Genomic DNA, 27620 nt, shown 5'->3' with positions numbered 1-27620 from the left:
TTTGCTGCCTCTGTGTCGTAACAACAGCCAGTCAGTTAGAATTTTACTGCCAGATTGAGCAAAAAAGCCCCAAGCTGGCTTGAGAGAAAGAGCCCTTCTCTGTATTCTCCATCCATCAGGAGACATGGAGTTTCCCTGTATGGAAAAAAGGGTAAGATTAAAAATATCAGCCTCTCTCTCTGGCTATATCCTGGACACCTTCTCCAGATGCCTGTGAAAAGAGGTGTAGAACCTGCAACGAAGAATCCAAAATGAGAGGGAAAAAACCAAAACCTTGAATAGAAGTTACAAAAGTCAGGAGATTGCATGGTGTTGTTTTGCTTCAGCTCCAAGGCTTGGGAAGAAAATGATTAGCAATATCAAGACCAGCTACTGTAACACAAAGGCAATACGAGTACCCCAGAGCCTGCTTTTACATTTTTCCTTTCTTCAAGAATTTCCCAGCAGGGAAGCCCTTCTTTATCTCCAGCACTTAAAATTCATATCTTTCAACATTCATCCTGTACATACACTTTTGTGTACATACATGTCTGCTAAACTGCCTCAAGACCTTTTTTGTGCCATAATTTCATTGCACATGTAAAATGATTTATTTGGCTTTGTCTTCATGATCTCTCTTTTAAGTACTATACCAAGCACTATTCTTGTTTTCCTCTAGACTGCCTGCCACAATTTTGTGGCGGAACAATGGAAGTCATTATGGAATTCAACTGCCTGAAACCAGCATGTATTAGAGGGAGACATTCCAAATACTGCTGAAAAAAATTATTAAATCCATTTCTGGAGAATGAGCACATTTGTAAAGAAATAATTATTGAAGAGGCATTTACATCTCCAAAGAGAAACAGTGGTACACTTATAGGTGGTCTTCCACCAGTAAGTCAACAAGGCTGCCAGGTTTTGGGAACACCTGCAGGTGACCCTTCCTGGGGCCTGTCCGTGCTTACCTCGAGCACTGGAGGGGGCAGAGTTAATCATCTGGGATGGTGCCGAGTGAGTGGAGCTCAGGCTGGAGGTGGAAGGGCTGGCCTGGGACGAGGATAAAACAGAGATGTTGGTGGCTGAGCCTTGGTACCTGGGCTTAGGGTAAACAAGCTGCAGGAGGCAGAGAAATCACTGAGGGAGAACCGAGTGGATCAGTGTCTTGGGGATTTACCTGTCTTGGATCAGCCAGGGCAGCCTCTGCCCAGCTTCAGTGCAGGCCACTGATAACCTGCTCTCAGGAATGTGGGACTCATTTCACCCCCCAAACCAAGAGCAGCACTAACTGCCCGTGCTGAGCAGGGCGGGTAAATCACACGTGGCAAGAATCTCGCTTTTGGAAAGCGGTGGTGTCATCGTGGACAGTCACTGCACAAACACAGATCTCTTCCCAAAGCAAACCTAGTGAATCACTGTCATCTTTCTTGACCAATGTTAGATTCTACCTATGCAGTTGAGAAAAATATCACTGGACAGATCCAAGCATATGCGTAGGTAAAGTACTGCTCCTAAGTGTAACCCTCCAGAGCACGTTCCGTGCTGCTCCCAACCACAGCTCCTGGCTGTGCTGGAGCTGTACCTGCATGTGGTACATATCCTCAGCAGTCTCCCCCACAGAGCTGTCTGTCAGGATAACCAGGTTTCCTGTTTCACTGGAGGTGTGGGATGACAGAGAGGATGACGAGTGTCGGACTGAACCAAGCAAGTTCAGTGGGCTGGAAAAAAACCAGAGAGAGAGCAAGGGCATAATTACGTTTTGAACCTGTGTTTTAATTTGTGAAGCCTGACTTCTTCCAAGGTAGAAAGTACCTACAGTTACCTGCTGCTTTAGGTCACCTCTAGATGTCAGATACTTTTGAAAAATCAGGCCCAATAAACAAATCAATAAATGTGAGTAGATATGAAAGAACTGACAACAAGGTTACATGTAAGACAAAACAATAGGTGGGATGTTGAATTTCAGAATCCAAAGCCAGGTTAACATCATGACCCTGGGAGCATATTTCTTTAAACAGAACATGCTGAAACCACTCTCATTTTTAACACTAAATACAATGAGTGGGAGCATCTTAAAAAAAAATTCCAAAGGAAGCCAAGCACAAGACACACAGGTCAAAATACAGTTTTCCTTACTGCCTCAGCGTTACTGCTGAAGGCAACTTTGTAGCTGACAGTAAATTAATACAGCCCAGCTGGTGTGCAGGATGCACCCTGATCTCACTCAGGTAATTAACTTTGTCTCTCTGAATCACATACATAAATAAATAACATATTTTGTACACTATAGAATCTCCCTAGTATGTCCTAAGAATTACAAAAACCTTTTACAAAGGGAGGAATTTTGAGGAAAAAAATGTTATCTCCCAGACACCAATTGTCAACTGCCAAGCCACAGAAATAGTAGAAGCTACTCAGTTTTAATATCAAAAAGAATGTCACCATCCTCCATTCATGGACTCGAGACCGAGTTTCCACAGCTTTTGATGCCAGGCTTTAAAAACAGCTAAACTACAGAGACCCACCAACAAAAATAAACAGAGAAGAGTAATTAGCATTTTCAAATGAGCAATTTCGACTGGATATAAAACCCACTGTTATGTCCTGATAATCCCAATTTTTATCCTCAGTCATTAGCTCAGATTTTATAGATGGGCATTCAGTTTGAATAAGCACCCACAGAGTCATTTTTTGATGTTCTGATCATCCTTGTATTTGGCTTCTGATTTGATCAGAATTATAAAAAGCAATGATGTGAACATTTTTGATCCTTCAAAACGGGTACATATTGAGTTGGGTTTTAAAATGTGAATGAAATTTTCCTTTTATGGTAGATAAGGACCCAGTTATTTGCTGTTGGCATAACAGAAGTTGGAACCTCCCAAGTCAGATTGAGTCTGGATAACTGAGTGGCAGATGTGTGCTTCTGCCCCTACAGTGAGTGAAGTGATGGAGTAACACCTGGAGGTGTTCAGCATTTGCTGCAAATTGGATTTCTCAACTTTTTTATTCCAGTTCTCAATTTTCAATAATTAGCACTGCATGAAGGCAAAAGGCATTTCTGCCAAAACTCATCCTGCCCCTCCTGCAGTGCTGTCAGCCACTCCTTAGATCCCTGACTCTTGGTGCAACAGTGTGCAGGGATCCTCGATATTTGGGTAGGAGAAGGGGGTACCTGTGTCGATGCACCAGCTTTATGCTCTCCGGGCTCATGGGTCCATGTGAGACCAGCACGTTGCTGCGGGGGGTACTGGACCCAGAACAGGCTGGGCTCAGCTTTTCCAAACCAGGTAACTCCTGCAAAGCAAACAGACTTCAGCTAAGTCAGTCTTGGAAAACTGCAAGTTTTCTTCGTGTCATTCTACTCCTTTGAAGAGCTCAACATCCAACACTTCCTGTTAATCTTCCTCTCTTTTACATCATTTTCTGCTATATGAGACAGCAACTGAAAATTAAGCTTTACAACTGCTCTGTGATACAACAAAGTACATGCAAATATTAACAATTCCTGTTTAAAGGCTAAGTTAACATATTTACTAGGACTTCCTTCTTGCACAAAAGTCAAGAATTCTTTTGGTAATTTGGCAGTCCAGTAAGTTCAATCAGTGCTGTATCAGCCCAGTTGTTTTGAGAACCCTACTGCAACTAATCATAACTCTGAATAATGTAAGATGGGAGAAGTGACTGTGAGCTCACATGGTACAGGCTGGATCTCATCATCTGGAACTGGTCTATCAGCTTCTTATGCAGGGGACGCATTTCTGGGTGTACAAATTTCTCATGGACAGCCAGACCCACTCCTAGGACATGTACCTGTGAAAGAGAAAATGGAACATCCCAAACCCAAATAAATCCTGTCTAAGACAGAGAAGCGAAGCCTGTCCTGCAGTTCTGTCAATGTCCATGAAAGTGCTCTAAAATATGCCATTGTTCATTACAAGACTGCTGATAATTAAGCAAGCCAAGGAATCCTGGCAAGTTCATACTACTCCAGCGAATACTTTAAGTGTGAGACAAGTACATTTGTGTCATGTTGGATTGCTTTTTAAAGACATAACTGTAAAAAATTACCAGAGAGATTATCTCTGGAGTGAACAGCATTACGCCCTCACACAGATAATGCCCTGTGACAAAGAAATGCCTCCTCCCAGTGCCAGGGAAGGGGTTGGAGTTGCCAGCAGAGATCTCTAAAAGGAGTTTCTGATAATGGAGCTGAACAGCAGCAGCGGCACATGCACAGTCACTCTGCCTGGTCCTCATTAGTTATTTCTAAAGGTCACTTCTTCAAAGGTCAAACATAAAATATTAGTGATTGAATAAGATTATATAAAGTCTCAGATGAAAGAAAATAGCGATAGCAGGCTTAAGATGTATGTAATTCCCTACATGATCCAAAGTCTGTACAAACAATAACTAATTAATCTTCAAACATCCTCCTGAGGATTGAAGGGAGATAAGCATTATCTTTATTTTTCAGATGGGGAATTGCAATGCAGTTCAGTGATTTGCTGAAGAAACAGGCCTAGTAGCTCTATTCAGACTTGGGCACATTGTTTAATGGGGTATATCTTGCCAAACTTTCAGTTAAGAGGGATGTGATTATCTGATTTCACTCCCATCAAAGCATCCTGCTGCTTTATCTATGAAGATGTCTCATGGAGACATTGTGGAAAAATAAAACTGCAGATAATATAAACAGGCATTAAGTTTTCATATGTGGTTCTGCCAGTCTAATCTCAAGCCTGACCTGTCGTGTCTCTGATTATCTTTGAAACTTGCTGGAAAGACATAATTCAAAATGCCAAAAATGAATGGCAGGCTTGAAACGCAGCAAGATGTCTGTCAGATAATAAATGGAGACAACAAAACTGATGTACTTTTAGCTGAGCTTCACCTCACATCCCGTAAGGTGAAAGACTTGTCATAATCTCCTTGCCCATCTCCCCTGTTTTTTGTTTGAATGTATTTGGATCTCCTGTACCCAAACTCTGCTTTTGAATGAAGCAGTTTGATCTAATATGTTTAGACTTACTGATGATGAATCCAGACACTCTTCTTTTGCATCTGAAAAACAGTACCTGTTCCTGCATGAGTTCCTTCAGCTGTGTGATCTTCTCTGCATCTCCGGGGTGCTTTGTGATATAATCCTTATCAAAAAAGGCCTACAGGAAAAGGGAAAAAAAGTACCTTTTGCTTACTGGCAGGTATTTCATCATAACGTGGTGTCAAAGGATGACAGGAAAAGGTCCAAAAATCTTATATTAAGATAACAGCAAAGCTTAATTTTATTGGTTTTAGCACTCTGGGATGCTGAGAAAATGGTCTTGGCACCTGAAACGATTCTGTTGAATCATGAATCTGACCAAGTTTCCCCTTGTGACAGTGATGAGCAATACCTCTAAGCCTTGTGTCATCCAGTTATTTGAATTTTATATAGTTCCCTTCACATAACTGCCTAAAGTTTTACCCTAAACTTACCTTTTACAATGCTCAGTTTAAGTAACAGCTTACCAGGGATTATGCTGGATAACAAATTGCATATAAGATCATTTCAGGGTTACAGTGAGTAGGCCATCAGCAAGGATAATGGTTCAGTAGCATGAATTAGCATTCTTTCCTGATTCCAGGGCCAATCAGTCTCAATTATGAGTCCCATAACCCCTATTGCAAAATGACTTTACAATGTAAGCAGTATAAAAAATCTGCCTCACTGTTTTACCTGCCAGCTGAGGATTTCCAGGTAAGCCAAGTGCCATCCTTGAGAAACCCCCCTGTCACCTGTACCTACTCCCAGGCCAGATCCCCGCCCCACCTCCAGAGCCCCCTGTTCACACGTGGCTGTGCAAGCACTGATGCACAATAACCAGGTGGGGGATTTAACCTCATCTCTAGATAATGGACATGAAAATTTCTTATCTTATTAAGTCAAACTCTCTTTGAAACAGAAATGGAAATGAAATTGAAAAAGGGTGACAGTAAATTGGGAAGCAGAGCCCGGCTTACCTCCTGGTACCGCGCAATTCCCCCGTTAACAGCCGCATCAATCACCCCGTTCAGACACATGCTGAGAAGATTAATGTTGCCGTGCATTTGTTTGTGCTGGTACTGGCTTATCAGTGTCCTCAGCTCCTGGTTTTTGTTCTCAACCACTTGAATGGCATTTTCCAAAGGACTTACTTCAACCTAAAAGGCAATAAAATATCCTTTAATTCCATGGACACTTCACCGAGATTTATTATCTTCCTTGTAATGAAATGATACCCTAGGATTGTTCAGTTCTCTTTGCTTTTACTGCTTTGTAGAAAATTAACTACATTAACAAACTTCACTGTTGGCAGTGCTGGATTTCAGGTCACTGAGTTGCACTAACTTGTTTCTATATACTGAAGACGTGGCAGCAATGCCATTATTCTTTTTTTTTTTGGCACTGTCTCCATTGTACTGTTCCATTCCCTCACATAAGTCCCCTGGTCACATTCAGCAATTATTTCGATCAAGTGGTAGAAAAAGAACGTACTTAATCCTTGATAAACTACATCATTTTAAACTGCAAGATATCAGCCAAGGGAGTTTTGTCTATCCCATGTCCTCAGTAACCCATCATTTCAAACCCCAATCACAGGAACTATGAATATTACCAGTTCTCTTCTCTCCACTTCAAACCAACGGGAGATGCCAGGCAAACTGTGAGTCAGGGTCAGGGTGGTGCGTTCGATCCACAAGCTCTGCAAGGAGTAACAGAGGCTGTGAGGGACCCCGTGAATCACAACCACATCATCTGGACTCTCACTACAGGTGCTAAGGGGGCAGCGTTCAGAAAAGAACACATTAACCTCCTGAGCATTAATTCTGTAGAATGTCTTGCTGAAAGTCACTTGAACAGCAAACCAGGAATTCAGTACACCTGCTCTAAACAACACATTCAACCTTTCTGTCAGTTTTTAAAGACTGACCACCAATTCTGTCATGGGACCCAAGAAGACATTGTGGACATATGTGGCAGTAAGAAAGAAACCCAGTAAAACAAAAAAGTCCTATCCTTGCTTCAAAATCCATTTCTCCTGGCACTAAAATAACTCAGTTTTAAACTGGAAAATGCTTTAATCAGGTCAGGTGTCAATCAGACCATGGACTCGACAGCTACTTGTAATTTGAGTTACTAAGGTATCTTTGGGCACCACATCAGGATTACCTGAAAGGCATTATTAGCATAGAACAACAAGACAAAAATCATCTTGAAGAGATTAAACACTGCTTGGTCACTACTTCTACCTTAAATTCATTCTCCTTGTCCTTGGGGCCTTTGTGGAAGGGCCTGTCATAGCGGAATTTCCGGATGTTGTTGACTCGGTAAAAGCTCTTTATGCGATCCGGGACACGGTCCATTTGCAGCACGTCTATATTGTCTGGGATGGGAGTCACTGCATAGATCTGTAAATCTGTTCATTGTGCAGTCAAAGAAAGCTTTTATCGAGTGAAAAGCATGTGTTAGGAAAGACAAGCAGGAAACAGCAACCCATGGCAGCAGATTTCACGTGCTGACAGTGTCCTTATGGTTAAAGTCCTGCACAGTATCCTTGCTGTTCTCACACAAGCCAAACAGTGGTGTTCCCATGACTAAGCTCTCCAAAAGTCCCTGCAGTCCCATGAAATGTTATGTGGTTCAGTCCTTAAATGCATAGAGCATTGTAGTGGTTACATCAAATCCCAGTGCAGGTGATCAGTGAGAAGAATGAGATTCAAAGGCTTGGGGATAAAAAGGTTTATCAGTTTTAAAGAAAGGGAGACTGCAAAAAAACAATAATACTGATGTAAAAAAATAAACAGGATGGAAAACAGCACTTTGGAATCAGTATCTGTTCCCAACAAAGTATTGTCCAAGGGAAGATATTGGGAATACTTTTAAGGACAAAAACTGTGCACTGTGGCAATGCTGTTGGTAAAGGATTAAAACAGGGATGTGACAAAGCACAACCCTCTCCCTTCCACATCAAACATGACCTGCATCACTCCCCTACTAAAAAGTGACTGTTCTATCCAAGATCATGTAGCACAACGAACCAGTTACTGTCTGCTGCAGGCAGAGCCTGGTTTTGTCCATATCCTCCATATCCAGCTCTACTCTGTGCTCTGCCACAGTTCCCATCAGTTTGCCCCTTCACAGAAGGATACACTGGGCATCACACTGCAATATGGAGTCGTCGGGGTGGTTTGGATGCTGCATGGCAATGGCTTGTGGGAACTCGCTCAGCATCCTCTGCTGGAAGGCTTCCAGCCTCTCGTAGTCGTGGCCCCGACACACATATTCTTTGTTCTGCAAGAAGAACAAGCATAAATTAGTCTCCTTAAAAGTAAGTTAAATTCTACTGGCTTTTATCTCACTTTAAATGTTACTGCTTCAAAACCAAAGATAAATGACAGTGTCAATATGCTAATGGGAGAGTAAAACTCGCATTTAACACAGCTGATGTATTTTATTCCTTCCTTTTTCTTTACAATGTATTTCATCAAGAAGTGATGAATGAGAAGACCATTCCACTGATCTCCCAACAGCACGGTGCCTCTGATCCACGCACATGCAGCACTCAGTCCTGGGGCCTTTTCTTACTTGCTTTTCAGAAAAGGGACTATTTTTAATTGGACTGTACTGAAACGCATCAACCAAAACTTAAGTCACCAGCTTGGCTGTTTGGCACTGGGAAAGCTGCTGTCAAATACAATTTACACCAGATGGATAAAAGTCCTGAGGACCTCACAGAACAGAGGGAGATGTATGTTTATCATTTTATCAGTTCTCCTTAGAGAAAAGTTGCAACAAACTGTTCACAAAAATTGCTGTTTAATCACTGCTGTACTATCACAGCCATACAACCCAGCCCTGATCATGCTCAACAATAACATGCTCAGGAACTCCCCTGCCTACAGTAGAGTAATATGGAAAAGCCTTACCAAGAATTCTCAGTGGCCACTTAGCAAATTCCCCTTCGGCCCTAAAAGCACTTTCCTCTTGATGAACAAAATTTCATTTCTGCTAATAATGGAAAGCTGCATTTAGATATGACTCTTGAGGCATTGAACCACTTGTGCAGAGCTCTTGGATGTTTTTTCAGCCATCTCGAACTCTCAACAGCAAGATACAGGATTTCTGAAGTCCTCAGTGACATAAAGATTGTATTCCAGTGTCTTAACCCTCACAAACCACAATTTTGATTGGTATTAATGTCTCCTAGTGCAAGACCAATGAAAGCAGGCAAATTCTCTAATTCTGGTACCTCATACACATAACAATAACTAGAAGTACAGGGAGGTGTTTCATAAAACAAAGAATCTAACAAATCAGAACAGTTTCCTCCCTTTTATTTCTTGAATTTAGAAGCTGCAGTTTATGCAAGAATGTTTTGTTAATTGCTCTGGAAAGGGGATCTGGATGAGCAGGTCTTGATCTTGTAGCAAAATCAAAAGGAAAGCTGCAAAACCCGATCATAAAGCACAGCCAAGGAGTTCAGTTATCTTTGGCTTTGCATTTCACCGTTCTGGAAGAGCTCTCATGTCCCAGCTGTGACATGTGTCACTTCATGTGCATCAGCCACAGCAGCCAATGGACGGGGAGAAGAATCGCATGATGGAGCTTGACAGCTCAGTCTGTAATGCTCAAACTGTGCAGCTATTATTAAATCTGGAGTGAGTCCACGTTTGAAGGTGAATCTCTTCATAACACTTACTGCATTCTCTATTTTAGCTTTTCATTGCAGCAATCTAGAAAAATATAAGCCTATAAATAAGGTTATTGTGATTCTAAAAATAATGCCCTGAAAACACCTCAAAGCTAAATTTAATAGACTTTTCAGACAGATGCCAACACAAGACCTCATATAACGTGGCTTGTCAGGCCTTACTTGAACTTCTAGTAGGTGGAAGATATGGACAGTTTTAATTTAGCTTTCATTTACTTATGTAGGGAGGCTAGAAAATATATGCAGAATTCACAGAAACATGCACAATGAATTTTCTGGACAAAGGGTCTTTGAAATCAAAGATGTAGAAAGAAGTGGTTATTTTCTGTCTTAAGCTATACAGCAATAGAAAAATAAATGAGAAAAGGGTTTGGAGTTATTTGATCACTTTAAATCACTTCCATATCCATTTGTAGATTTTAAATCCATGTAAATCTTTTTCTTCTCTAGAATAGCTGCTTCCAATCTCTTTACAGTGTGATCCATGCTGATGTGACTGCTAATGGGCTTAGTCCATGCTCCGCAGTGTGTGTGCTCTGTGGATCATTAGGGAGAGAAAGGAGGAGGATGACTTTTAATGAGATTGCTACATTAGTAATCTGCTATCAGAAGTACTGCTACCAAATATAATTGCAGAATTAACAAGGATTATAATTACGTACACCCGTGTTCGCTGGTGATGGCTCCAGCCGAGGATCCACATTGTTACAGCACAAAGAGTCAGGGCTGGGCACAAACCTCCAGCAAACACATTGGCTGGGAGGGTCTCATAAAACTGAGGATCCACAATTTAAAAAGCTAAGTTACAGTCACTGGCAGTACTTCAGACATTAGGAAGACTCATGTGCCATGATGACTTTGTCATTCATTTTCTGAAACATCTGTTGTTGGATATAAAAAAAGAAATCGCCAGTTTTCTCTGGAGATCTTCATGAAAGGGCAGATCCCTCTTCACCCTGCAGCACCTGTCCTTTCCTTGGATCCCTCTGCAGGGTGTTCTGCACACTGCTTCGGGCTGCTGCACTCTAAGTGCTGTGAGGAGCAGCTGAGGGAGCTGGGGGGGCTCAGCCTGAAGAAAAGGTGGCTCAGGGGGGATCTTCTTGCTCCCTACAACTACCTGAAAGCCAGGTGGGGGTCGGCCTCTTCCCCGGTAACAAGTGACAGGAAACGGCCTCAAGCTGTGCCAGGGGAGGTTCAGGCTGGACATAAGGAAGAATTTCTTCCCTGAAAGGTCAGGCATTGGAAGAGGCTGCCCAGGGAGGGGTGTAGTCCCCATCCCTGGAGGGGTTGAAGAAATGACTGGATGTGGCACTCAGTGTTCTGGTTTAGTTGACAAGGTGGTGATTGGTCACAGGTTGGACTCGGTGATCTCAGAGGTCTTTTCCAGCCTAAATGATTGAGTGATTCCCTGATTCTGACACTGTTCATCTTCAAATAACACGAAGTCACCCTTTATCTACTGGTATTTTTCTCTCCATGACTAATTCCACCTTGCTTTACTGCCCCTGCCCGTGTTTCCATTAAAAGAGTGTAATTAAACACTAATCTTGAAATCCTAATTAAAAAACCCAAACGACTCTGTAATCAGAGGGAATTTCAAGAGTGCAGTTTTCAAGGCTTGGCTTTGTGTGGCTTCATACTGTGTAACTTGAGTGGTGCCACCTCTTGTCAAACCATTCCTTTAAAGAGAACACAAACCATGCACCTTCAGTCCTTGAAAGCTTCACGTTACCTTGTCCTGTCATGCTCGATGGCATCTACCATCAATTTTCAGGCAGCTCCTGGAGCAGTTGTCAGATTATATTCCTTCCTTGCTCTGAACTAGCAACAAGACATTGTATAAACAAATACCCATTTTAAGTTTGATCCCTTATTAGGAAAAGAAGATAATTTCACTTTTTTGATGGACTGCAGACCCAGCTGATGCTGTACACACCAGCAGACAGTGAGCTCCAAGTGGGGATGTGTCCAGAGGAGGTGTTTGGTTTTCTGTTGAAGAGAGGAAATTTTTGCTTGCGGATAGGACAGGAGTCATCAGGCTGGGGTTGGAAGTCTGTCATGTGAGACTTTTTAAAGCGTGATAATTTGAGATGATGCAAATCGGTGAAGTAATGACCCAACATTGCTGCGACACAGCATTTTGCTTAATATAGAGGCAATTTGTGCTGCATCTGCAGATCGTCCAAAATACACATAGGCATGAGTCAAATTTCTGATCTCTGTTCCCAAGAACATTCCCAATGGACCATATGCTCCAGTTCAGCCAGAAAGCTGTTTTCACTAGTGCAGGGGTGAAAAATAAACTGCATGGCAGACACAGTATCTCCAAAACAAAAATACAAAGCCTCAACAGCTACTCTGAGTCACTGTGTCACATTTTGTGTAAGTCTGGCTTACCCGCAGGAAAAATGGGAATTTCCGACCATAAAACCCAACTCTGAAAAACTCTGGTTCCAAGCGCTGCTGTTCCATGATATTGTCATAGTAGGTGGCTTCCATTTTCTGTGGAGGAAAGGGATAGCTGCTGTCAAGACTCTTAAAGCTGCACTACATTAGAATCTCAAGACTCATTAAAATATCCCATTGCTCTTTTACCCCCACAATTTTTTTATGAAAAGACCAAAATTCTGTCAAAGATAAAAATTATTAATTAAGCCAGTCTGTCTGGTGGAACAGAGTAGAGTATCATCACACTCATTTTACGTTTTGAGAGATAACATATGAACATTTTCTGTTGTATCTCATTTAAAATTGAACAGGTCTTGAATGTTATTTTCTTTGCATTGTAGAATTAATGGCAAAGCTGAGATTAAGATCCACAGGCTCACAGTGTCCTATTCTCTCCTACAGCTCAAAATCCATACCACTGCCTAGAAAATTACATCAGTTCAATTGAGTTTGCCTTAATTGAGTTGAGGGGCATGAAAAAGGATGAAACAAAATTAAATCTTCTACAGCTCCATGCACCAGAAGGTTTAACACGGAGGAAAAAGGGAGTTGGAAAGAGTAAAAGGACTTTTCTCTAGTTCCAATCCCTAGTTTTGTGGCACTGTGCTAACATTTCTATCAGGAGTGGGATTTCCAGACCCGTTGCCAAACCAAACCTCAGCTGAAAGGCTCACAGGAATTGCACTTTAAGGAGAAGAATCCCTTGGACACCATCGCTTCCACTGCAGGGAACCCTAACTCAGAATACTGAATGCAGGGTTTGTGCTCGGTCCCCACACACGTTAACTCCTTTTCTAAAACGGAGAAGGTCCCAGTATCATTGCAGGAAGCATAAAGGAATGTGGTGATGGTGTGAATGGCACACAGAGGGCACAGCTAAGCTGGTCACCCGTGCTCTCCTCGGGGCCACTCTGGAGAAAACATGTTCTTCACAAGAGCAGTTTATGAGACCTTGTTAGACAGGTACCTTCAGGTTAGAATAAATTTGACTTTTAAAGAGAATTTAAACCACTGTATAAGAATACATCCAAGCAGCATAAATCTCCACTTTGGATATAAGCATGCTACCCCAGGGGACAGGAGATATGAACTGTTTTCACATTCATAAAGCTTTTAAATAACAACAAGAACTTTGACTTTTTCTGATTAAAGCACGATGCTGCAAATGTGCCCTGATTTCATCACATGTTTGGTTGTACCAGAGGACCAGATTCTCTTAAACTGAGAGAATGCCATAAATATTTGCCTTCTCCATTCTTTCTTGTCCATCTTATATCACCAAGGGATAAGCTGTCCTTGATATTTTTTGGAATTAAAATAAAATATATATTAAAAAAGGATATTTTATGCAAAAATATATGTAAATATGCAATTGCAATAGCAAGGCCATCTCCTGTATGTGTGCTGTCTCCATATATCCATAGGATTTTACTGCTACCAGACTTAGGAATTATTTCAGTGGACCTACAAAGTCATCAAAACGAACCAATGGCAAAGGAGTCACTGTAAATCCATGGAGCTCTATAGGGAATATGATTATTTTTTAAATTCAGAATATTCTGGCAGGAGGGCAAAACCCTCTGGGGAATGATTTAAGAGCCTGCAAGGAGAGGAAGTGCAGCTACTTACCCGAATCCAGCTGAGGCTCTGATAGTCATAGAGACTCTCATACTGGATGGCCAGTTCTCGGCACAGCGGGATCCCAAACTCCCAGCTCTGCGAAGCCAAAGCAAATCACACTCACAGCAAACACAACGTTATTGCCAACTCAGCTGAGAGGAAGATGGGAACTCAATTTTGGGAATTCATTTGGTATGAAATGGCAGAGATTAGATGTGAAAATGTAACGTGATGAAACAATTTCCATTAAATATCGGATCAATTCCTTCTAAAAGATGGGAACAGAAGCATATGTTCCATGGAAATTATACACACATACTGCTTGCTCTGACAGTTCATTTATGAGACTGGGAACTTATTTGGAGAAAGATAATATAACTAACAATTTTTCTTCTTGCTAGACACCCCTTCAACCCACCCCCAACAGCTCCTTTGCTGGAGTACAGAGCTAGGGCTTGGCTCCACAGCAAAGTGCTCTCCCCTCCCAGGCTGCTCCTTCCCGCTGAAAGCACAAACTGTCAGGCAGTGGGAACACTCCAGCACAGAGACAAAATATCCTCAGAATGAACCTGCATTGTTGCAGAGCCAATATCCATACTCAGAACTGAATGCAACACTCATTTCTTCAGCTCACAGTCTCACACAATAAATCCTTCCTAGCACACCACTCTCATCATGCCAGAGGTCACGAGGGAAGAGACCCACTTTGGGCACACCCACATGGAGAGAAAGACTCCCCTGTTACCTCACCTGGCTTTTTGGAGTGCTCATTTTACACTGAAATCTCCTCTTCCATCACCTTTTAAATGCATAGGCTGGAAGCCTTTTGGGGAGTGGCTGTTTCTAACCATACTTATTTAGAACACCAAGGTCTCAGTTGAGCCTTTACTGGATTAATTTTTATTATGCATTACTGGGCTAACATGCCACTTGTTTTAACTGGGACCCTGCTGTAGTGAAAACAAAATTAATGTGTGAGTTAACCTATCACCTTCAGTTTTAAGAATATTGATAGCAATATTGTAAATTACTGATAACAGTAATTAACAGCATTTATGCAGAATATTAGCACTGAATAAGGAAAGTTTTCTGGTTACAGAAACTTAAAAAAGTGAATCTCTACCCTGTTTTAGTGTATGAAGTACTTCACAGTGTCTCCCTTTAAGCACACATTTGTAGTGTCTGTTCTGTCATCCTTACTATCAGGAAAGCTTTTTTTTATCTGAATAGCACAACCAGCAAGTGTAAGAACTTTTATTAAAAGAAGGGATATTTGTAAGAATTAAAGAGACAAAAATAATCTGACAATTCTTTAGCTTCAGTTAATCACAAAACCTTCCATAAGAACTTGCTAAATAAAAAATTATTTCGGAATCAATTAGGATATTCTGATAGCATTAGCAGTTTGGGAGGATGGGAGGTCTGAGATTTATTTAGATCAATACAATACATACAATAGGAAAGGAATTGAAAGACCAGTTACTTGACTACTTAGAATATTACTGAGGTATTTGTGATCTCAAATTAACAGGATTTTTGCCATGGCTTGTCAAAGTCCATGACACACAAACTGATCCACTCAATTGGGATCAACAACATCAACCAATTAAGTGTTTAAATTTGCAAACACAAACACTGCTGCATTTTTTTATAAGTTTAACATTCTTTACTGAGATATTATACAGACATTTTTAGTCCTCAGCTGATCTGTGTTGACTTGAAAGGATGGAAAAGTCTCTCCTAAAACATCTGGCCGGGAATAAATGGTTTTTTTTCACAAAGTGTGAGCAGTCTCACTTCCAAATGGGATGCTGTGGTTACAGCCTATCTAATTCTCTAATCTGCCTTCTGGACAGAAGCAGAAAGCTCAGTGGCTGTCTTCCCTTGAGGTGACCTGAGAGATGGAACCTTTTCACACTCCTTTTCTGATGTCAATTAAATGAGCAACATGTAACCACATCTAATTCCTCTTTATACCACCTCTTCTCCATGTACCTTGATACCATTCCTGTCATCCTAACTCAGGCTCTGTTTCAGTTAGGTTTCCACCCTGAGAAATTCCACTGTGCTAGCTGAGTTCTGCTGATAAAAGGTGAGCTAAAGAAGTAAAGAAACACAACAGGTAACTTCTTGGAGAGAAAAGAGTTTGCAGATATTTAAGAGGAAAAGAAATTAATGGATATCCAAGTCACTGGGAGCCTCAGTTTTAAAATCTGTGCTGTTAATCGGTAGCATCTTCACAGCACAGAAATTTAATATGTAATTCCATGTGCTATGTGTGTCACTTCCCTCTTCAAATAACTTCCTAATGTCTCCACTGTTAATTCCCCTCATTGCTGCTTTCTGCTTTGCTGACCTCAGATCTGCTGGCACGTTCTGCAGTACTTGTAAGGCACAATGATGTGACATCTATTGCAGTTCCTCCTGTGGCACTGTCAGCTCTCAGGTGAGCAGTGCTGACTGCACACCAGGAGGCTCCAGGAGAGGGAACCAACACTTCTGAAGGGCAGCTTTTATTTACCTACTCACACCCCAACATGCAGATTTCTTTGGAAAGACCGTTCACATGCAGCTACACAAGAGAAATTACTTCAACTGTTGGGTGTGGAGCACATGATCTAAAAATGAACTGCTTTGGGAACCCAGCTTTGGGTCTCTCTCAGCGCCTGGCTGGTGCTAAGGGGGGGACACACTGCAGCAGTGCTGTGATGGGAGCTGGTCAGAGTTGTTAGTTAATAAAATCTGGCAGTGAACTGGACAGAGGAGGGTTGGGTAGTTTTCAAGCTATTGCTGTGCAGAAGCATGATCAGTTGGGTTCAAACTGTTCTGTTCACAGTCTAGTTCAAATACAAAACCTTGAGTTTTAACAGACAAAATCATAACTGTGAGTTAAAAATACCTTCATTTCAAGTTATGCTCTTGCACACGCTGCCAGCTGAGCCATAAACCAATTCAAAGCATGGCAGAAATCAGCAGGAAGGGGCACATGACCAGTGAAGGCTAAAAAGGGCTTTGGAACACCCTGTTCCTTCCCAGCACAGGGCTGCTGCTGACAGTACTGAGAGTGGGAGTCCCTCAGTTCTGCACCCACTGCCATGGGCCACACCACAAGACAGTCTTGTGGCCAATTTTCCCCCACTGCTGTGCTGAGAAAATTTTCCTCCTAACAAATGCAGAAATTTTACACCCTTTTGATGCTGCCTTGACCCCCTCACTTGGTGGAAGAGGCCAGGAACAGCCTGAGAAATGTAACTGGAAATGCAAGTGAAGACACGAGAACAAATCCCACTCTGCAGGACCTGAGGGGCCATGTCAGGGCAGTGCAGGAAGAAACTAAGACACAAAAGTTGAGGGAAGCAAGTTTCTTCCATTCCCTGAGCTGTTCCCTGTCACAAAGCAACAGGAAGAGGGCTGAAAAGAAGGATTTGGCTTCTCAGCCTTTCACTTCCACAGTGTGAGTGACATACACACTGCTCAAGTGGATTATTTAATCATTCAGCTACCATTTGTAATAAAGGAGGATTAAAACACAAAGTCAAGTAATTCCAAAAACATCCTCAAGAGGTTAACACTCTATAATCTGCTAGGAGTTTTACAGCCTAATTACATCTGTCAAGTTTTTACTCCCCTTCAGTGTGTATATGGATTCCCTGTTTTTGTTGAAAATACAGGCTCCCTTGCTTTCCATACTCTCTAGATCATCTTTGTCTAGTCAGACAGTACAGTACTGCAGTATTTGCACAAGTCAGTAATTCCTTTTTAAGTGCAGTCTGGAAAACCCTGAAAAATTCTGAAATGGAAGAGAGAACCATATGCAGTGTTATTACAAAAGAACAATTCTGGCATACACACACAAAAAATCATAATCAATAACTTCCTCACAAATAGGCCATTTCTTCCTTCACACAGGAATCTGACTTCCCCTTGCAGGTCCTGTATAAAATGCCTGTGCAACTCTCTACTATCAGGGCTAGGAAAGAATGATCTGGAATGGCAGCCCCGTATGAACCAACTCACATTTTTATTTAATGCCACTGTCATTGCCATCACAGGCAAAACCAACCCCGAGGCACACATACAGATGTTATCTCCCGGTAACATAAGCTGTAGGAATTTTCCTAGAGAAGGGAAAAATTTGAAAATACTCTAACAGATGATATTACTTCTAAGGTTCACCTCTGAAATGTTCCCGAAACGCCACAACACAAGGGACTGAACCATCTACCTCTGCAGTAATTGAAATAAAATATAATTAACTGTAGAAAATCCACACTGAATATGTGAAATTGAAATGGATTGATTTTCTTCTTGTGCAGTGGATGGAACTGCATTTTAATTGAAAATCACTTTAAAATAACTGTGACTCTGAAAGGACTTAAATCTTTTTTACTAAAGGGACTCCTACAGTGCTTTGCCTGCCATTTCCTGGTGTAGGTTAAGCACAAAACAAGTCCTAAAGCGAGTCATAGCACAGCAGTTTGCACAGATAGCTACAAAATGCAATCCCACCCCTCAAAAGCTGAGGAACTGGCATCCTGCCACATCAGCCGATCCAAGGCTTGGTTTAAAGCTATAAAATGTTTTGGTGTTTGTCCTGTTGGCCTCCCTAAACCATTCCAAATGCCATCATGAAACAGCCATATCCCTTTTCTCATCTTTTTTTTTTTTTTGCCCAGAGAGCCAAGAAGCAATTTATCAAGTTATAAAACCTTTTGATACAAATTTATTTCCAGACTACTGAACTGAGATGATGGCTTGCAAGCCCTAAGTCAGTCAGGAATAGGGAAGGAAGCTGCTGGAAGAGAGAAGAAGTTGGCATACCTTCCCTTTGTTGAAGTAATGGATAATCTTACGGCACAGACCTTCCTTACGTTGCCACTCTGACTGAGATGGATAATGCAGGAACTCTCTCAGAGGTCTGTCCTCCCACTGAAGCAACTCACAGTACAAAAGCAAAGTAAATGCGGCCTCTGTTGGAAAGGCAATTAAGGAACACTGAATCAATGACAGCAAATAAACACAGACCTGCTTCTTAAATAGTCTGTGATTTCTGATCTACAATGTGAGGGAAAAAATCAAAGTCTTAGAGGATCATTAAATGATTCAATTACTTAAAATAGCAGCACAAAGCTGTTTCCTATGAACTCGATTTTTAGGTACAAATCTGTCGAGTTTCTTTTTACCAGTTACTTGATTTAAATGCACAGTCAGATGTTCAGATATGTGACCAGATTTGGGGTCTGCAGCTGTAAACAGGGCTTGGACAACACAGAATTAGAGTCCCTACACTTTCTAAGTGCTCCCTCAACACTGCAATATGGAAATACAGCATATGATAATATAATGGTGGTTTTGTTAATCTTCCCCTAAATTTGATTCCACTGCTGTGATTTTTTTGATCAGTCTTCCTCACAGAACACTTTAATATAAAATTTGGAGCATAATGGAATATGGTTGCGTGGCATAAACAGTATTTCACTTGAGAGAAAGAATTGCACCTCCGCTTCTTCCCTTCCCAACTGCCATAACTGATTCATACAGATTTTTTCCAGGAGAATGAATGAGATATTACATAACCCTGGGAGAGTAAAAAACATCATCAGGATTTCAAGCAGACCCCACACGAGCCTTCCTCACCTGTGTAGTTCTCAGCCTGCAGGTGCATGTCACACAGCTTGTGGATGTAGCGGATGTACATCTCCTCCTTGTTGATCTCGGATTTATAGAAATTCTGGGAAGGAAGACAGAGAGCTGTTACTCTTTAGTGAGACTCTTCCTTTGTTCAAGACAATCAGCAGCATCTGTGCATGTGTAAAGCTCTTGAAAAGAGAACACATTATTAATTGAAAAGAAAATTAATAATTCTTTTCACATTCACACTGATCTAACCCACCGATTTTATCGTGTCATGATTTTTTTTTCAAAGTGAACGTAGCAAAAAGCTGAAAGAAAAGGTGTGAGAGGTTGTAGAACTTGTCACAGGGACATGCAGAACTCAGTTGGACAAGGCCCTGAGGAGGCTGACCTATTTGGCCCCATTTTAAACAGTGAGTTGGACCAGAGACCTCCAGGGGATCCTCACAGTTCTGTTCATTCTTTTCTGTCATCCCTGTGCTTGGATTCTGAAGCTACATTTGCCTGACACAGATTCCCATCCCAAACTCTCCCAACCCAGTTTCAAAAACATTGCACAGTATCACAAGGAGAAAAAGGAAACATCTTTACCATAAGATTAACAGTGCAGCCGATTTTCTTGTTTTCTGTTTCATCTCCTTTCATACAGTCCCTAAGAAAGCAGAGCAGTGTTGAAACAAACATCTGCAAAAATTGTCCTTTTAAAACAAATCTGAAGTTATCCTCCAGAGTTTCCCTAGATCACAAACAATTAATCATATACTTCATCTTATAACATTCCTCTAAGAGAACTTTCCATTTTATGGCTTAAATGATGTGAGAACTTAAATGTTCTCTTACATGTTTGTATCTGAGAACCAGTCTTGTTGTGTTGATAGCAAATTTCATTAAAAAAACCCCAAACCAACTCCCCCGCGTTCCCTTTAAGTGTGTCTCCAATACCTGGTTGTGCACAGTAGAGTGGTTGTTGCTAGGAAAAAACCAGGAGATTGGATCAAAGTGGTAGGGATAATGAAAAGAGCAAACTAAAAAGCACAGGAAAGGATTTGGGACAGCAGAACACCCAGCCTAGTCCCAGGGTTTTCACCTCTAATGAGCAGCAGCAGCAGCAGAAAAATTTATTTGAACTCTTGTCAGCAGGCTAAAGATAGAAATATCTGGGCCAGTTCTATATGGGCTCAAATTATCTATTATTGTACAAAAGCTCTCTGTGTGTTTATATATATCTGAAGTTAAAATACTTCTGGTAACTGAGTCAAAGCTCAGCTGCATTGACACGACAGGCCTGCAAACTTCAGTCCAAAATTAAATGAAGACTGCCCAGTTTATAGAGGAATCTTGCACAGGAGTCACCAGCTGACATGGCAGACTTCCCACAGGTGAGGTTCTCCACCCCTGCATGCCTGGAGGAGGCATCCAGCACCCCTTGGTTCACCAAGGCTTTTGAGATCATTCTTGCATTTAGCATCTATTTTGCTGAATTGGCTGAGATCATTTCAATGATGGAAGGAATTAGTGTTTTAGCAACCTGAACAAACTTTAGTACAAAACTACAGATTAAAAATATTCCCTGTAGGAATCTGGTACTAAGTCTTCCCAAACTTATGCTCAGAATACATTCCTGGTGGTGCCAGGTACCTGTAGTCAAGCAGACGCTCCATGAGGCGAGTAACTGATGTAACAAAAGAGATTCCAGTCTCCCGCCAAGTTTCCTGCTCAATCTTCTCCAGCAAACTGTTTGGAGATGGAAAGACAGCAGGTGAGGCTTCCAGGGGAATGGCACAGGGCATGCAGACTGCTTCAGGCAACTTGGTTTCTCCCTCATAAAAAAATTCACAGAATTACCATCTTACCTGGGATAAGGCCCAAAGAGTTGGGTTCTACTCCAGGCAGCAGGAAGCAAAGACAAGGAGATTACAGAATTGACAGGGGAAGGAAAAATATCCTCACATTGCCATTTAAAAGATATGAAAGAGCAACACTCACACCAATACTTGATTCCCACGTTATTACCTGTAGCTTAAACACTGGTAACTGCAGTCAGAAATTGGAAAGGAGTCTAAACCTACTGCAAATACCTCTTCTTTGCTCATCCCTCTGTAAACTTTCATCTCTAATCAGCAACCAACCAGCCAACCCTGAATCACAATTTAATTAAACTGGAAATAAAGGCAACCTGTTCCTGCCTAGCAAATTAGACAGTACAGCAAGCACTCATCTCAGGGAGAGAGCTGTGAGGGATGAGAGAAAGCTACAACACTGAAAACTGTATTTAAAAAGTGAAGAAAGAAAGGAAATTTAGATGCTACTTTCCTGAAACTGGATTTCCAGTCAAAGGACTCTCCACTTCTAGGAAAGAAATTCTGCTGGATGTCAGGCAAACTCTTCTGTACTGGATGATTTCCAGCCAAGGGAGCCAGCTCCCTTTCCAGCAGTGTAGTTGGACAGTAGAATTCAGGTTCAACTGTTTTTTCACATAGCACTGATTAATTTGTGAAATTGTTTCCTCAAATTGTTTCCTCACCTTGTTCTCAGAACACTTACTGGCAAATATAATCTAACAGGTTGGTTGCTGGAATTCCAGGTTGTGTTTCTTCGTAATACATCCAGTCACTATCATCTAAAAATAAGTAACAAGCTACAGTCCTTGAATTCTTAACATTTCAGGTAACAAATGTCTTCAACTGGAACTGCACACTATTCCTCTTGGAGGTGAATTAAAAAAAAAATAAATCGATATTTTCTTTCCTTTATCCCTGAAATAGCTTTGTGTTATCTGTACTCATAAGGTACCAGGCTTCCCAAGGCTGAATATACACAAATCCAAACTGAATACATTTACATACTTCTTGAGGACATGCATATAGGAAGGGCAGGATTATCTAGCTTGCAATGAATGAATGTGCAATTGCAAATTCAAAAATACAAGTATTGGTTCCAGCAAAACAGAAATTTATGCCTCAAATGGCCGGTGTGCTCTTGGGGGGCACATAAAACTGTCTGGAATATATGGCTAAAATTGTGCTAATGATCCCTCTGGCTCACTGGGATATTAACAGCTTTGGATTAACTGCTCTGCACTGTCAGAGTTCAAAGTAAGTCCTTTTGAAATAAAATAGGATCACTGGAAATGAAATTTGGAGAGGGATCAATACTCAAAGATAACTAAGTGTAAAGTCAGACATAAAGTCTTCAAGTTTATCCTTATGGGTACAAATTGTTGGTGTGAAAGGGAGTGGAAATAGAGTGTCATGATGGACTCTGGAGGGAGCAGCTTGCAACTGCTGAACCAACCAAAACATGGCCTTCAAAAATTGGAAGAAGCAAAAGAAAATGATGAGGAAAATCTCCTTTGCTCCAGCAAGGTCTGACTTGCAGTGCACTGTGTCTCTAAACAATGCTGAGACCAGGATTTCATTTACTGCTGTGGAAAAACAAGGGCACCTGCTCCTCTAGCAAATCAGTTTTTGATAGGAGGATGATAACTACTTACCTGAGCAGCCTGACATTATATGTCACAGAAAGAACACAAAGAATTGAGGGTTTTATATTCTTTTCAGAAACGTAAGTGATGTAAGTGATGTATTTCTACTTCCCTGAGCCATGCCACGAAAACCTGGCAGGAGGCCCTTTCCTGCCCTCTCCAGAGATCAGTGCTGTGGCTGACAGCTCAGTGCCCCCTCCACAGCTCAGTGCTTTGACTCTCCCTGGCCCTGCAGACAGAGGAGCAGAAGGTGGCAGAGCTTACAGCAGGCTGAAGAGTTCCCTGTAGTTCTCATCACCTTTTCCTTCGGACACCAGGCTGTCCAGCTTATCGATCAACTCGGCTTCCACCTGGAGGAAAAGGGATCAAATCAATCACTCAGACACACTTGCAATGAACCTCAGGTAAACTGAATCCTGTCCCACAACAGAATATCCATCACCACTGGGTTGCTGTGGTGGTTCTGCTGGGAGGTGATTGATTTCCCACACCCAGGCATCGTTATATTGTAAGATTATTTGTTCATTAAACCCTGTTTTGTCAAGCCTCTCTATGCCTACATGACACATTTGCTTTTCACACTTATATAAAGGGCCACAACAGCATTACTATGTTTCTCTTATTTTAGAAATGTTTTGAATACATATTAATTCCCACCCTAAATCTAATACATCCTATTATCAAGTTTGATATCAGATATTCTCATAAAATTGATTCAAGTGCAGAAATCAATGTATCTAACATTAAACAAAACAATTTCAAGTAGTCTGGGAAATGTTGCAGAAAAAACACTTTCAGTACAAATGAAGACAGAGGTTCCCAAAGGTTGAAACCATTTGCAGGAACATGGCTTGTTTTTATTTAAAGACAAGCATAGTTTGAGCTTCTCTATGTTTTTCAGCTGCCAAATTGCAAAAGAAGTAAAGATGAGAAGGAAAAGCAATTCACCCAGTGGCACACAAATGGAGTTGGTGCTCTTGCTGCTGAAATCATTAAAGGGAGACCAGACTTCATCCCTGAATCAGACTGCATTGTTATCCAGCCTCGCTGAAAATCAACCTTGTTAAAACATGAGCTACTGAAGAAAATAAAAAAGGCTTGAAAATTAATTTCCAGGATTTTTATATTTTCTGACAACCAGCTGAGTATTCAAAAGGTGAAGAGAAGCTCACAATTAAAACACCCTCCCTCTGCTTGTGATCTACAATGACTTGACAGAAATCAGTAATTCCTGTGTCCAGCTATCCAGCATTACACTGCAAAGCAAATAACTCCCTGGTTCCAGCAGATATTGTTAATGAGGTTTATTATATCTTGTGCTATTTTGTGCTATTTAACTATTTATTTCATTCTTAGTAATACAGATGATTATTCCATCTTTAACCTTGGAAAGTTATGATATATGCTTCATAAAACACCGTGGAAATTTGCTCCACAGGTAATTTAAGAAATATTCTTGGAGCTGTAGTTCAGAATACATTAGTGAGCATAAAAACTAAATGCAGATTATGAAGAGTTCATCTTGATACAAAAAATATAAGCAGGTCCAGAAACTTGAAGATGACTGTAGGTGCTTGTAACTGTAAATGCCAGAGCAGGGACTGTTCTATTGTTATGTTAAAACAAGTGAAAAGAGGACCATGATCAAATGCTACTGCAATAATAATAGTACTAAATAATAACAATAGTAGCAATCAGGGGAGTTGAAGAGGAAGAAAAGCATAAGCTCCTGATGTTTTTCCACACAGCCTCTAATAGATCAGGTTATGGGAAAGGTCTGCTGTTCTCCTGGAATGATAGATTAGATCTGGCATTGTAATGACTGTGTGAATAATAATTAATCACATGAATTATGATAATTTAATGATGATTTACTACTTCAGAGCACTTCTCTGCAGATACTTGCCCCAGCACAGTGACAATGAAACACTGTCATCTGAGGATCCAGTCTAAGCCAATCCTTCATTATCAGTGCTTTGCACTTCAGGATCTGTTTTGCAGTGGAAAATTTAGCAGTTCTCTGACCACAACTGGGAAACAGAATGATGAAGATTTCTCTCCCTGATTTGCAATCACAGCTCACAGCAGGTGGAAACTGCAGAGCTGTCACTGGACTTAACCCTTCCAGGAGAGCTGCTACAGTTTCTTAAAATAAATACAGCTCCAAAGTCTGTTTCAAAGCACGGTATAATGATATAATTATACAACACCACTTCCTAGCTGGAAATTGAAGACAGAGAAGCAGAGATCACTGTTTTCAAAAATACTGGCTGACTCTTACATCTCCATTTTTGGTTATCAGCCTGGTCCATTCAATGGCTGACTAATAATCTAAGTGAAACCAGTGGGAACACTGACAGCCTAGCACTTAAAAAAATTCCCCCCCCCATCTCTGATGTGCTGAGCACATCCCTCCTCTTCTCCATGTCCATGGGAAATGCAGTTTGCTCTGCAGTGCACTGGTTAAACAATCTTGGGAGTCTTGTAATACTTTTGTGAATTATGCTTCCAATTTTCTATTTTTATATATATTTACTTGACAACATCTCCACTATCAGAAACAGGTCAACAAATACAAACTCCTTGCTTCCAGCTGGACACTGCAGACAGACAGAGCAAAAAAAAAAGGAATACTGGGAATGCTTGGGAGGTGCCTTCACCTGTTTGAAGTTGCCATTCTTTCTCTGCTCCCAGTCCATCATGTCATGGAAGATAGGGATCATGATATTCCGCACTTCTGGTTGTGGAACAAGGGTGACACCGAGAAAGGGGCCGATCATTCCCGGAATAAAGTGAATCTTATGCTCACCTGTACAACACAAAGCAAATGTAATTACATAAAAGCCTTTGTTATCTGCCACTAAGAAAACAGAGAACCCCTGCAATAATGACATGTACAAAGTAGTAGGCATGGGCATTACAAAACCAAACATTCTTTTCCTGAAAGGAATGAAAAACCTGTATTTGCTTTACACCTTGTGAAGTCTCTAAGAGCATTTTTAATTTCACTGAGAAAGCCTTCAGCAAGAACTGTCAGTGCATTTTACTTGCAAAGGAATTCAAACTGTCAGAAATAACCAAACTAAAACATATTAACTAGGGGAAAAGAGGCCAGGGATACTTCTGATTCATGAAGAACATTTTGAAAGGGCTGGTGAGAACAACAGTAGTTAATAGAACACATTTAGATTTCAAAGAACTACAGAGCTCTTCATCCTTTGGTGCTGTGGCAGTTCCAGTTTCCCAACAGAGCTGAGACCAAGTGGAATTGCTGCTCCAACAGAATCCTGAGGCATTTTGCTGACAGCCTCTTCTGTGCCACCTTACTGCACAGTCACAGGGAGTAACTCAAAAGAGCCACGTTTGGAACAGCATTCAGTGATAAATATCTGTATCTACATGTCTAAAACCAGCCTCTCACTTCTCAGTTGAGTTTTTGCATCACTTTCTGGTTACCTGTTACCTTCTATTCCCACAGAGATGCTTTGGAACTCTGACCAGCTCTGGCTGTATCATCTCAGTTGTGCCAGACGGACCAGCCTTATTCATCATCACAGAATAAGGCATTTTCTTGCTTCCATAGTCTTTTTCCTGACTGCTGTTTGAACTGTGCCCAACTTGCCTTCCTTTTGGGTTGGCTTTGTTTTTGTGTTTGGTTGTTTTTTTAAGCTGTAGAAGGCAGGGCCAGGGAAACTCATCTAGAATCAAGTACACTTATGAAAAAAACTGTGGCACTAACGTTATTCTCTCCTCTTACTCAAAAGTCTTGCAGATTTTCTCAAAAATTACAGTGGCATTTTACAGGTAGCTCCCCTTCAGCTGACTACCAGCATGATACATTTGTAGTCTTTGTTTTCTTGAACAGCACTCCTACCTACATTCCTACACATGAAATGTTCATTTCTGGCTTTTTGAATATATTGTAGCCACATTATCAAGTTATCCATTTTGAATTGTATCATTCCTTTGCCCTCTTAATGATTCACCTGTTCTTTGTATTTGTGATCTCCATCAGTAAACATTTTGGTATTTTCCTCTAGAATACTAAATGCTTCCTTCTCAAACATTTCCATAGGTATTCCTTTTGGTCCCTGATGGAGACAGGATACTGGACTTGCCCAGCTGGACTTGCTCTGATTCAGTTCAGATGTTATTTGACTCTTCTAAATCCTGAATTACCCAAACCCAAGACTGCCTCAGCACACTTCTAAAAGTGCAACTCCCAGGGGAAAAACTTCCATTTCCCTTTTGAGACCTGTGGAGAGATATAATTTTTCCCATTTTGTAAAATGTCTAGGTCAAATGAACTGCAGAAGTTGAAAATTCAGCACAAACGTTGTGTTATTGTGGGCAGGGCTCTTGTAGGTTTTGGGTTGGGGTTTCTGTTTTCTTTTTATTTTTTTTTTTTAATTTTTAAAGTAGTAACATAGAATTTGTTATGCATACTAAATACCTGAAGACACCAAAAAAAAGCAGCTTTACTGTATGCCACTGCTGGGTTTTATTATCAAACACACACAGCTGTGGCTTAGTCATGCAGTTTGCAGTGTTGGGTTAATGACAGGACTTGATGACCTTAAAAGTGTCTTTTCCAACCTAAATGATTCTGTGGGTCTACAATTTTGAATCATCTAAAAAATTATTAAGTTGGTTACAGCTGTGAAAAATTCCCTGCCACTGTCACATCTGAGAAGAAAGTATTCAAATTCCTAAGAATGTAT

The 27620-nt window shown here is 41.0% G+C and overlaps 1 protein-coding gene and 1 long non-coding RNA gene across 8 annotated transcripts in view; one reads left to right on the top strand and one right to left on the bottom strand.

The window, feature by feature from the left end:
* The window catches only part of DOCK3 (dedicator of cytokinesis 3), a 127704-nt gene that overhangs the window by 14606 nt on the left and 85478 nt on the right, over positions 1-27620 (bottom strand). For all 7 annotated transcript variants that reach the window (XM_051793417.1, XM_051793415.1, XM_051793419.1 and 4 more), the window contains 18 exons: positions 25560-25708; positions 23164-23249; positions 21269-21295; positions 21054-21149; positions 20007-20067; positions 19419-19512; positions 18603-18751; positions 13791-13877; positions 12111-12215; positions 8152-8293; positions 7252-7418; positions 6618-6704; positions 5983-6162; positions 5058-5141; positions 3676-3792; positions 3155-3276; positions 1562-1697; positions 948-1029 (listed from right to left, as the gene is read on the bottom strand). In XM_051793417.1, coding sequence (XP_051649377.1) covers positions 948-1029; positions 1562-1697; positions 3155-3276; positions 3676-3792; positions 5058-5141; positions 5983-6162; positions 6618-6704; positions 7252-7418; positions 8152-8293; positions 12111-12215; positions 13791-13877; positions 18603-18751; positions 19419-19512; positions 20007-20067; positions 21054-21149; positions 21269-21295; positions 23164-23249; positions 25560-25708 — 1971 coding nt within the window. The remainder of the gene's footprint in view (positions 1-947; positions 1030-1561; positions 1698-3154; positions 3277-3675; positions 3793-5057; positions 5142-5982; positions 6163-6617; positions 6705-7251; positions 7419-8151; positions 8294-12110; positions 12216-13790; positions 13878-18602; positions 18752-19418; positions 19513-20006; positions 20068-21053; positions 21150-21268; positions 21296-23163; positions 23250-25559; positions 25709-27620) is intronic.
* On the top strand, positions 21105-23925 carry LOC127473605 (uncharacterized). Its single transcript, XR_007905517.1, has 3 exons — positions 21105-21174; positions 23104-23303; positions 23801-23925. It is a non-coding gene; the product is annotated as an uncharacterized LOC127473605 (long non-coding RNA).

This window comes from Manacus candei, unplaced genomic scaffold (genome assembly GCF_025592945.1).
Source record: "Manacus candei isolate 608988 ecotype Guabito, Panama unplaced genomic scaffold, ASM2559294v1 h1tg000036l, whole genome shotgun sequence".
Lineage (NCBI taxonomy): Eukaryota > Metazoa > Chordata > Aves > Passeriformes > Pipridae > Manacus > Manacus candei.
Note: the sequence above shows the minus strand (reverse complement) of the source record. Positions and strands in the feature narration are given on the sequence as shown.